The sequence below is a fragment of the Gavialis gangeticus genome, unplaced genomic scaffold (assembly GCF_001723915.1).
Source record: "Gavialis gangeticus isolate Ggan-Ray unplaced genomic scaffold, GavGan_comp1, whole genome shotgun sequence".
Taxonomy (NCBI): domain Eukaryota; kingdom Metazoa; phylum Chordata; order Crocodylia; family Gavialidae; genus Gavialis; species Gavialis gangeticus.
Window position 1 is genome coordinate 36,368,830 of NW_017729008.1, and position 11,064 is coordinate 36,379,893.

General features: G+C 47.3%; 1 protein-coding gene across 1 annotated transcript in view; it reads left to right on the forward strand.

Moving 5' to 3' along the window:
- The first annotated feature begins 3,806 nt into the window (after positions 1-3,806).
- ITIH5 (inter-alpha-trypsin inhibitor heavy chain family member 5) overlaps positions 3,807-11,064 on the forward strand; it is a 72,094-nt gene continuing 64,836 nt past the window's right edge. Inside the window, exons 1-2 of the mRNA XM_019509603.1 lie at positions 3,807-4,048; positions 9,102-9,146. Of these exons, the coding sequence (XP_019365148.1) occupies positions 3,929-4,048; positions 9,102-9,146 (165 nt within the window). The 5' untranslated portion in view covers positions 3,807-3,928. The remainder of the gene's footprint in view (positions 4,049-9,101; positions 9,147-11,064) is intronic.

Genomic DNA, 11,064 nt, shown 5'->3' on the forward strand with positions numbered 1-11,064 from the left:
TAATGTTCTCACATCAGACCCTGCTGGCACTTGAACAATGTTCAAAACAGATATCAATCATATTTTGTTAAGCTGTGTGGCCTCATATTCTTCAGCTAAGAGCCTGAATACAGTGGGCTGTATTCTAATCCCATTATAAATCCTGGCATCATTTTCAACTGTCTGCAGTTATCAATAACCTACTCACTGCCAGCCCTCATCTATGCCTTATTTTCTACCACCTCATGCTGCCTACAGATCAAGAGTGATCCTAATAAAGTAATGAGGTGTCTTTGTTTCCCCTACTTTTCACCCTTTGGGAGGGGATCCCTATAAACATCCATAAACTACTTTTTCTGCCTTCTTTCAGACCTTTCCTTAAAACTCTCCGTTGCTATGATGCCTACCAAAAAAAAAAAAAATCACAGTGGTTAAGCCTCCAGCATGCTGAGCTCATGGCCCGTCATACTCACAGTGCTCCCTTGGTTCCTTGTATTGCCCCATCCGTCCATCTGCCTGCATGCTCTATTGTCTTTCATCTTAGGCTGTAAGCTCTTTGGGGTAGGGAACCTCTTTTGAAGAAGTGTTTGAATGGGATGAGCTCATTGGGATCCTGCTGATGTGTCTGGGGCTCCCAAGTATATCACTCTGCAGATCAATAATAATGATGAGGATGGCAAAGTACAGGGGTGTGAAACCAGGGTTTCTGGAGTTAGTTCTCCTTTACACTGATGTGACTGTAGAATCAGATGTACGTTTATACCTTCTTTTTGGCTTCCTCCTTGTAGGCACTGCCCTCCCACCCCATGGGCTGCAGATAGCCCTGCATGGTTTGTGCTGGGGCAGAGGAAAACAGATGGTATTCCCTCTATCCTGGATCCACTCCACAAGGCACTTATTAGAAAGGGCCAGAGAGAGTCATCTAAGACACAAGGCTTAGGACTGGGACTTGGCAGATATGGCTAATTCTCACTCGGCCACAGATTCCCTGCTTGACCCTGGGCAAGTACCTGAATCATACTTGTGTCTCAGTTTTCCTGTATAAAGGGTATAACACAGTGATGTGAGGCTACAAGCTATCATGGTTGTGAGGCGTTAGGATGGATGAAGGTCAGATAAGTCCAGAGACAGTAAAACAGGTGCAGTCAGAGGGTTTTGGAAACTGCATTGGCAATTCAGTTTCCCATGCAAATAGCTGTGCCTCCTGCTTTATTCTCTGAAGTGTTGTCTGAAGGTACCAAATGACCACAGTCTGCAAATTCAGTGGGTCTGTCTAGAGAAAAATCAGGCTACTTTATCTTATATACAGTATATGTAAACCCATTTCCCTCATTCTGTGGACACAAAGGTAGACAACAGTTCAAAACACTTGCAAATCCTCCCTTAAAGAGAAGGATTAAAATACTGAATGAGTCAGAGTCACTTAGGGTGTGTCTGCATTGTGCTGGTACTCAGTCTTGCTCAGTGCCCAGCATGCCTGACTGGTGTCTCCTGAATATAGGGGGGCACCCGCAGAAGCCACCCACCCTGTCCGGGAGGCACCAGCCCTACCGGCAGCATCAGTGTCGGCCGTTGGGGGGCACCTGCACCCCTGTGCACCCCCTACCAGTCGCCTATGGTCCTCAGTTACCTGCTTCCATACTCCTCACATCACACTGGAAATGAAGCTGTAATGGTGGTGTCTGGGCTGCTTGCTCTGGAGCGAGTCAGAGACTCAGGTCTTGAGGGCACCCCCTCACGGTGTCCTCAAGGGCTCACTCCCAAAGGGAACATATGTGGAGTGAGGTTTGGTCAGTGGAGCTTATTTCAGCAGCAGGACTGTACTTCCTACCGCCATAGCGTAGACATAGGAAAACTGGATTCAATTCTCTTCTCTGCCACAAGTCATGAGGCCTTGGGCATGTCACTTAATCTCTCTGGGCTGCGGTGTAGGGGAAGAATGCTTTTTTCCCCTGCTCCTTGCCTGCTTCCACTGTAAATAGCTTTGGGGTGCACAGCCTGTCTCTTCCTGGGTACAGCACCGAGCACACCGGGCTGGGCCCTTTGCTGGGACCTCTGGGTGCTACTGTGCAATATGCCAAAACTGTGCTCACCCCAGGCAACGTTTTCATCTTATTTTAGACTAATAAATGGCAAGGCTGAAGGCTGTTCAATGCATTTGGAGAGAAATGCCCTGTCCATGCCAGCTGGCACAGGGAACATTTCAGACAGCTGAGAGGTGTGTCAGTTCACAGCTCTCCCTCCTGCAGGGCTCAGCTCTGCCGGGGCCGAGATTAGCTTGGTTTTCCAAGTGACATACGATTTGGGAAAGGGATGGGATGGGATGGGACTGGGAGAGGCTCTTTGCCACCAGCAGAGCAGGAAGGAGGGAAGCAGGGCTCTTGTTGCTGGGGCAAGGTTTGGGATTAGCTGTTTCAGGGAGGAAGCAGGGTCTTGGCAGGGTCTGGTGCAGTTCCCAGGGTTGGGGAACTGATGGGAGGTGAGGAAGCTGAGGCGCTAGATCAGGGGCGGGCAATTATTTTGGGCAGAGGGCCACTTACTGAGTTTCAGCAAGTCATCGAGGGCCACATGACAGGCAGCCCAGGGCAGATTAATATTAATTTTCTAAATTTTTTAGGAGCCCCGTGGGCCGGATAGAATGGCCTGGTGGGCTGCATCCGGCCCCTGGGCCGCATTTTGCCCACCCCTGGGCTAGATTCACTGTAAATCTACAAAGCCCATCATTGCAGGCCTAATTTTTAGGCAGTTTGCTGCCTCTTGGCACTCACAGCGCTGCATTTGGCCCCCACGTTTCCCTACCCAACATACTTAAACACTGAGGAAGGGGTCCTTAGAGGCCAGCATGTGGAGCAGGGACTGTCCAAGCTAGCCAGGATAAATGCTGAGGTGGAGGCATGTGTGAGGGAGGGGGGTGGTAGTGCCAGTAGCACCTCCAATAGCCCAGTGACCTTGCCCTAATAGAGGTTTAACAGCATCCACAGGCAGGACCAAGAGATAGCCTCGGCCCTTCCTCCCAGAAACACCCCCCCATCCCCCATGTCTGAAGGTGGGAACAGTCACCCCAGCAGCGGGAAAGTTGGGTTCAGATCTTCTCGAACAGATGTGGGTTTTAAACCCCGGTCTCTTTCTTCCTGATCGGGCACTTTAATAGTTTGGCAGAAAGGGGCCCTCGCCGTGCTATGTGCGGGGAGATGTGAACCAGCCCATGGGATCCCACCCTGCAAGTGAGATAGGGGCTAACCCCAGTGGAAGAGAATCACCAACCCGCTAGGACTGTTAGCAGTTAACTTAGCCCCCCAGAGCTTACCAATGGAAACTCGGTGTAAGCAGGTCTAGCAAGCAAGGGGAAGGAGGTTTGCAAAAGCCAGCAGCACCTAAAGGAGCATTTAAAGTGCCTGAGTGCCCTCTATACAGGTAGGTGTTTAGTGCAAGTTCAGAGACAGGTGCATTAGTGCGGACCCTGGATGGGGCGGCTGTGTGCTGCCCACCTGTGGCAGATGTCCTGCCACCCAAGATAGCTTCTGGTGGTGGTGGAAGAAACCTGTGAACTGGGTGGCTGCGGGAGGCAGAGGAACTCTGAATGGCTCAAGATGCAGCTTGCAGCAGCACGAGAGGAGGGTGCCGAGCTGCTAGGGCCTGACCTGGGCTCAGGTTCAGAAAAACTCAGCAGCATGTGTTCGTTCTGGGGTGTCAGACCTGGCCTCCAGGAGCTGCTTTTGCTCCGTGGTGAAATGTTAGCGAGGAAAGCCCAGTCCTGGCCCAGAGTCTGAAAAGGGGCTGGTCCGGAGATGGGGAGGAGGCGAGGGAGGGAGGGTGCAGGCTGAGAGCTCCTGTCAGCTTCTCCTGCAGTCTCTCTCCATCCCAGCCAGCTGCAGGCAACAGCCACGGCACCAAGAGGGGCTTTTCTTCCACTTGCAGGGGGAAGGACCCCCTTGCTGCCCCTCAAGCCATGTTTTTCTTGCTGTGGCTTTGCTGCAGCTGCCCAGTCTCCTTTGGGCAGCCCGACTCTGAGATCCTAGCTAGGTATCTGGAAGAGAAGCTGATGCTGGATTATAACTACTTTGACCGTGTAAGTTTTAAACAGTAATGATATTTTTTCTTTCTTCTGGCTTGTATCCGTGTTAGTCTGATTGGCCGGGGGGAGAAAGGGGCTAATTTAAAGCAACTCTCCTGGGAGCTTTTTGCTTTGGTGAATGCTGAGTGCTAACAGGTGACAGCAACTCCCAGCACCTTCTTCACGAGGGGTGAAGGTGACACCTATTTGCAGGTGAACGAAGGCAATAATAGGGATTTTTGTGTTTCCCATTCGTGGCAACAAATAGACACAGATGATCTTGGTGTCAAAACCCTTCCCTTGGGAGTTCCCCTAATTTGCCTTCCCTCCTTTCTAGCTTGTGGTTTCTATTTTATTATTGAACTCTACACTCAGGTTGCAGTGATTGTAAGGTGGAGAGCTCTGGTTTTCCTGGTCTATTTGGAAAGCCTCACAAGCTTTACATAGCTTCACAGGTGACCCATAATGTAATCCAGCTGTGTTAATTAAAGTTCAGCTGTTGGTCAGATACTGCCCCATGTGTATATAGTGTTGCATAGAGCAGTAAGAAGCACAGAATATTTCTGCTGATTTTCTTTCCCTTTAATATTGCTCAATGAGATATTACTTCCCATAATATTGTGCGTGAGTGCCTTTTCCACCAACTGCACTTAAATCCCCAGGGCAAATCACCTTTTGCAAGTTTTCAAATGGGTGCCTTCTAAAGCTGTAGATATCCTTCAAGAGACAGGACCATGTTAGATACTTTTATTGGTCCAATAGCTACATCGGCTGGCACTATCCAATCTCCCACGCTCTGTGGCACCAGACCAGTTCAGTCCCTTGATGGGTGAGTTCAAGGAGCAATTTGCTGTGGGCGAAGCGACACGTGTTCAGTAGCTGGCAGTCTGAGCCAGTGAAGTCCCAATGCCCTGTCATGATGGTAGAGGGCACCATGCTAGAGGTGGCATCCTCTGCCCTTGAATGCCAGATCCACCAAGGGTCCCAGCCTGCTGTGTTAACTACAAAACCCATGGCACGGTTTTGCAAGAGTGAGGGAGTTAACTGCTGTCTCCTGGCTGTATTCCAGTTTTTTTGAGTAATTTTGACTACTTAAAATTTGGATACAGTATTTTTCTCCCTGTCCTAAACTCTGGTGCAGATGCTTGATGTTAAGCAGTTGCTTCTCACGCTGGTGCTAGATGCGACGATCATAGGGCACTGCTTGCTTTGCAGTTTGCAAAGTGCTTTGTAGTTCTTAGAGCCCCAAATGCTGAATACTTGCAGAACATGGTGGCTCTACTGTTTCATGGCATGGCTTATACTTATCTTCTTTTTTAAGGCACCATTTTTTTGTCTAGGACTGGCAAGAGCATGGTTGCAAATAAAAGGAAGGATAAGCCAGTGGTTAAATCCTATGTTGGGACTTAGGAGATATATTCAATTCCTTGCTTACCCACAGACTTCCTGTGTGACCTTGGTTAAGTCACTTAATTTCTTTGGCCTTAAGTTCCCCATAAATAGCACTTTCTCCCTCCCAAGTAAGTGCCAGTATGTTAAAGACTGAGTTCCTGTAGAAGAAGGGGCTAGAAAGCAAGGAAAGCCTTGCCTCTGAAAGTGCAATTGGTTTGTGAAATACTGAGAAGCCACCAACAGGTCTTAGCATGGCACAGCCCCTATCATGCTACAGCCAGTAAATGATGATACAAATATTTGATATCATTGAAGAGGGGGAAGAAATTCCCTGATGCAGAGTCATTGTATCAGACCTGCAACGGGAGCAGAGAATAGGATGGTAGGGCTGGAAGGGACCTCAAGGCTTATCTGGTCCAAGCCCCCAATGATGTTTCCTTGGGTCTACCACGCTTCCCTCTGTCCTCCCCATCAATAAATAAATCTGCAAAGCTCTAATTTGACAAACTTTTAAGCCTCTGCATAGCAGCGCTAAGTAGCCTCTCTGAGGCTCCTCCTCTGTATAAGGTGAAGCACATGCATAGCTCTCTGCAGGGTCATGGCCCGTGTCTTTAAAATGGATTTTTTCCATGGGTGCTGATTGCAAGATTAATCTTTAAAGCAATTATTTCTCTCAAAAGAGCAGGGAAAGGGACAGAGTCCTCATGACGAATGTTAATAATCTCCAAGTTCCAGCTGTTTTCAGTCCTAGGGAAGAAATAGGCTTTTAGTGCCTTTTAAGTACCATGTCTCACGCTTTAGGGCATATGCCAGTTACACTGGGGGGTCAGTACGATACTCCAACCCCAGTTTCCAGCATGGTATTCTCTGTGAACCTGTGAAGCGGCTCCCTCCCCACTCCTGCTTGAAGGCAGAATACAGGGACCCGCCGCTTCCATCTAGCAGACCAAATCTGATCGTTCAATGTCCCTGCTGTAAGAAAGAATAGTTAGCAGGTTTCCACATTGCTGCTTTGTTCCTCAATGCATGAGCATGAGTGATGGAGCTACAGGAGGTGACTATGACATAAGACGCAGGATGCTATAGGAAAGGAGTACGGGACTCTAGAGGTAAGCAACCAGCAGCCAGCCTTTCTGAGACAAGTCACAGGTTTTGGAGAACTGCTCGAAATAAACCTTTCATCCACAATAGGAAAGTTGATCCTGGATTGGTGCCAGGCACAGTTCTGCCGCATCTGCTGCGAGGATATAGCATGGTGCTTCCTACCACTGCGGGAATGGACTCGACTTGCTTCTGGGTCAGGCGATCGCCACAGGCTGCTTTCTGACCCAGAAGCAGCACTGCCGTGATTACGTGGTGCTATACCCAGGCCAGCTGTCCCCAGCTCTGCTTCTCATCAGCAATGCTAAAATGGCAGAACTAATTAGCTCGGGCACAGTGCTATGTGGACACAGCTCTGTTGCTTCCCGCTTTGGAGGCAGGCCTGTCCACCGTGCCAAAAGAGGTTGGCTACAATAACTAGAACGGGAGGTGGGGTGCATAACTTCTGGCAGTTGAGCTCTCTCTATAGACAGATCTATGGGACATCCAAGACAGAGTTCAGGGCTTTGTTCCTTGTAAGTCATTTGCTTCTCCTTATAGCGACAGTAGCGGAGCAAACAGGTCTGCTCCTGCCCCCAGAGCACATGCTAGTCATTGTTCAACCACTGTCCAAGATGATTTTTTTTTCTCTGCATTATTTTTGGCAATGCTAATTTAGTATCGCAGAGGGCAGTTAGGGAAGAGTCCACTCTTGTGCTACAAACTATGCACCATTTCGGTCTCTCCGAGGGGCGAAGCAGGATGTATTTGCTTTGTGTGGGTGTTCTGCAGTGGGGTGAATTGCCCCCAGGAATGGTATCTCGCACATCTATGAAATCATGGGAGTTTGGGCTGTGACTGAAAGCTTTATTTATCTATGGGAGAGGTACAGCATGCTTGGCAGCAGTACAGCTCTCCCCGGCTGTGACCTGGAGAGACAACCTCTTGGTTGGTAGTTCAGTCTCCATAGCCCCTTCAGTTCTGGGCTCCTCTGCTAAGACTGAAAACAAGGCTATTGGTTACTGTCAGTTGTATCAGCGATCATTATTTCTGAGAAAGAAGCTGTTCACTGGGAGCTGGAGGGCAACACCAAAAGCTTTCTGTGTGTGCCGCTCCAAAGCTATTAGATGACAGCATCTTTGAATTGCTACCAGAATGGGTTGCATTTGAACCAGCTCTTCAGAAAGGGAAGACTTTTTTGTCTGATTTCCATTAAGAATGTAGGAATTGCTTTGTTGGATAAAACCAGTGGCCCGTCAGGTCCAAAATCCTATCTCTGACTGTGACCAAAGCCACATGCCTCGGTAAGGGGTGGGCTAGAAATCCTACAGCAGAAAAGGATGGGATCATGTACCAACATTTTCTAACACTTTTACATAGATTAGTTCTGAAGCACGAGGATTTATGTCATCCCAGAACTTGTCTCTGGTTTGTTTTTTTTAAATCCTCAATCTCAGTGACCCATTTTTCTTGTATGACAGTTTTACGAGATGTTGATCAAAGCAATAGCAGAGCAAATACTGCATGTGCTAGAACTGGAAACGGTTTAATTTCTTTGCAAGCCTTGGTGTAAACAGACATACAATCATCTCTTTGGCAAGAAAATCTGTTATTTCTGTGGAAACTAACAAGAACAGCTTGAGTAAGAATGTCATTGCATTCCTCCGGTAGCTGGAATTTCACCAATATTTTACTGAATAAGTTGATTTCTTTGCATTAATCATTTCCTGGTATGCATGAATTTTTGGGGGTGATTTGAAGTCATCAAGGGAAAGCATTTTAATTATTATCATCCTGGCCTCACTAAGAGAGATGTACATTTTATGTCTTGTTTTATGTCTTGTTCTTGGCTGCAGATTTCGGATGCTAACTCAGAGGGGCTATTACTACTGGTGGCAGCTGATACAACAGATGTGATTGTGTTGTAACTAATGGGTGCTCTGTTTAATCCATCAACCTCCTAGCTGATTTTTAAACAGTTTCATTCCTTGTTCCCCCGTGAATTAAATGGAAAGCTAGAGCTTCTCAGAATATTTTGTTAATTAGCTTTCACCTGTACGCAGAGTCGCGAGGGGCAGATCTTCAGGAGTCATTGGTCAGACGTCAAACTGATGCCACTATGGCAAGTTACCCCAGCTAGCCGCTTTGAGACTCAGTTTTTCCTGCAATGCAATGGGCATAATACTACTTCTGTGGTTCTTGGCTGTGAAACAGTTCGAGATCCCGAGGTGAATGGTGCCATAGGGTGAAGCCCTCATTCAAGATGAAATATGAGAGCACTCAGGTCCTTGCCTTGGCTTGTCCAGACCTAGCACACCCAGCATTTGACACCCTGCACTCAAACGCGCAGCCCACACAGCACTGAGCCGGCAAAAGCCAAATTCCATTCCACAGCTTTGATCTGCAGCTCTGTTAATAGATGTGTACTTTTAAGTTTAAATTTAACAAAGGGATCACTTAACCCCGACTGTACAACATCCATCACTAACCCAAGCCTGGACGGACTCCACGGCGTAGTTAAACAAACGACAAATCTTCCTTTCAGGAACTTAAAACGGCATGGGCTGAGTTACAATGTTCCCTTAACCCTTTGCAGGTGGCACGCAGAGTCCCAAGACAAGGCAGGTTATTGCAGAGGCTGGTATGTATCCTACACCATATTTATTTTTCTACGTGGGAGCGAACACTTCAAGTGTGTGGCTTTGGGTGCATGTGTGTGGCCCTGAATAACCTTGGTGGTGGTGGTGGACGATCCCGAGCGGAGAGCTGTCTATTTATCCACACAGCAGGCACCACTTGAACGGTAGTACTGAAGTTCCCCCCCGCGCTGCCAATCTTCTCCAGCCCTGATGGGCAGCAGCCATCTCCAGCAGGATCAACCTCCAGCATTCAGAAACCACGAAGCTGGCTTAAACATAATAACATTAAAAAGAAAATAAACGGAGGGCTCCTTTTTGTTTGCCTTCTGATTGCTGAGCCTCCAAGGTCGTGGTTTAGAGCTTCCCTCTACTAGATATGTACATTTTTTGAAAAAAAAAGAAATGCCGGCATTTTCCTGAAATCTCTCGCTTCCAGGAACTGAGCCTTTAAAGAAATACACCCCCGCAAAAAGTGAAACTTTTCATTACTTTTATGAGAATTAACAACTGTGCACCTCTACGGATGAACCGCTGCTTAGCCTGTGTATTTCTGGGCTTTGGCTTCTTTGCAGAGATACTTTATTAGGTTATTAACCCCTGCCACGAGCCGCACCTTTTTTGTTGTGCACGCTTGCCCCTGAGAACTGGAGGGACTCGTTGCACATGCTGTTGCTCACTCAACAGTCGGCAAATGGTAACCACTTACAGTCTGTTATGATCAGAGATGAATCAGCCACCTGAAAGTCACTGGCTCTCTCTCTCCTATGACCGGTTCCCAGATGAGGCTGTTTCACTTATTACTTTTAATAAGAATCTGACACCAAGTCAAATTCTTTTGATCAAACCAACGGATGAGAGGGAAGAAACAGGAGTAGGTTGACTTTATCTTCTGCTCTCTTCATACTTTTGCAGTAGGTGATATAAGCAGGCACGAAATAATCTGTCTGGCAAGAAAATGTAATATCTCGGGACAGCACAATAACAGGACACCTTGAAAACACATCGCTCTGACCTGCCTAATAGCATTGCGCTAAACTGCTGCCTCTGAGTGAACTTTTTATTATTATTAAAGAAGTCAATTATTAAAGAAATGTTTTTTCTTCCTGTCTCTTCTCATCTTCCTAAGGGGTTTTACTAACAATGAGTGGAGAAAACAAAATGGGCAGCCTACACAGCTGTAGGTCAAGGCTTCATGCAATGAGACATTTTTGCAAAAGCTCCAGGGAATGCACAAGATTTGCAGACTGGAACATAGGCTAAAAGCCAACTCACAATGTAGCAACCTGTTTTGAAACCGTCTGTCCACCAACTGCTTCCACGTTTAATGCAGAAAGCCTGGCACCTTTCATGATTGGGTGGATGAGTCAGCATCCTTTCCCCTGTCCCGGCATGAATCCTCCCCTGGATAAGGGCATCATCTCTGCCATTTGATGGATAAAACCAGAGGAGATGAATGGCCTTTGTAGCTGAGCTGAGACATGTAGCTGTTGCAAAACCCATGAACCTATATGTAGTTGACCTTGCTGCATTTCAAGCAAGAGCTGTAGGCAACCCCCTGGCATTTATAATATTTGGAGGAATTTGTTCTTTCAGATGAATCCAGGTGAAACTCACTGGCTTTGCCTGAGTTTTGCAGATGAGTCATTGGGTTGAACCTAAAACTGAAAGTGAAAGTCAGGAATGTGTGCAAATCCAAGAGGTTTGAAACTAAAGAAGCTGCCACACTGGGCACGTCTACATGTGCATTAGTGCACCTTTCCTAATGTGCATTAAATTTAGTACCTCCAATATGAGGTACTAAATTAATGTGCATTAGACTGTGCTACTGCACAGTAGTGCATTTCCATGCTTTCTTAGTGATGCTTAAATGCGCAGTAGACTACTGTGTGCCTTAGCGTAATGTCACCATTTTTCACGTGA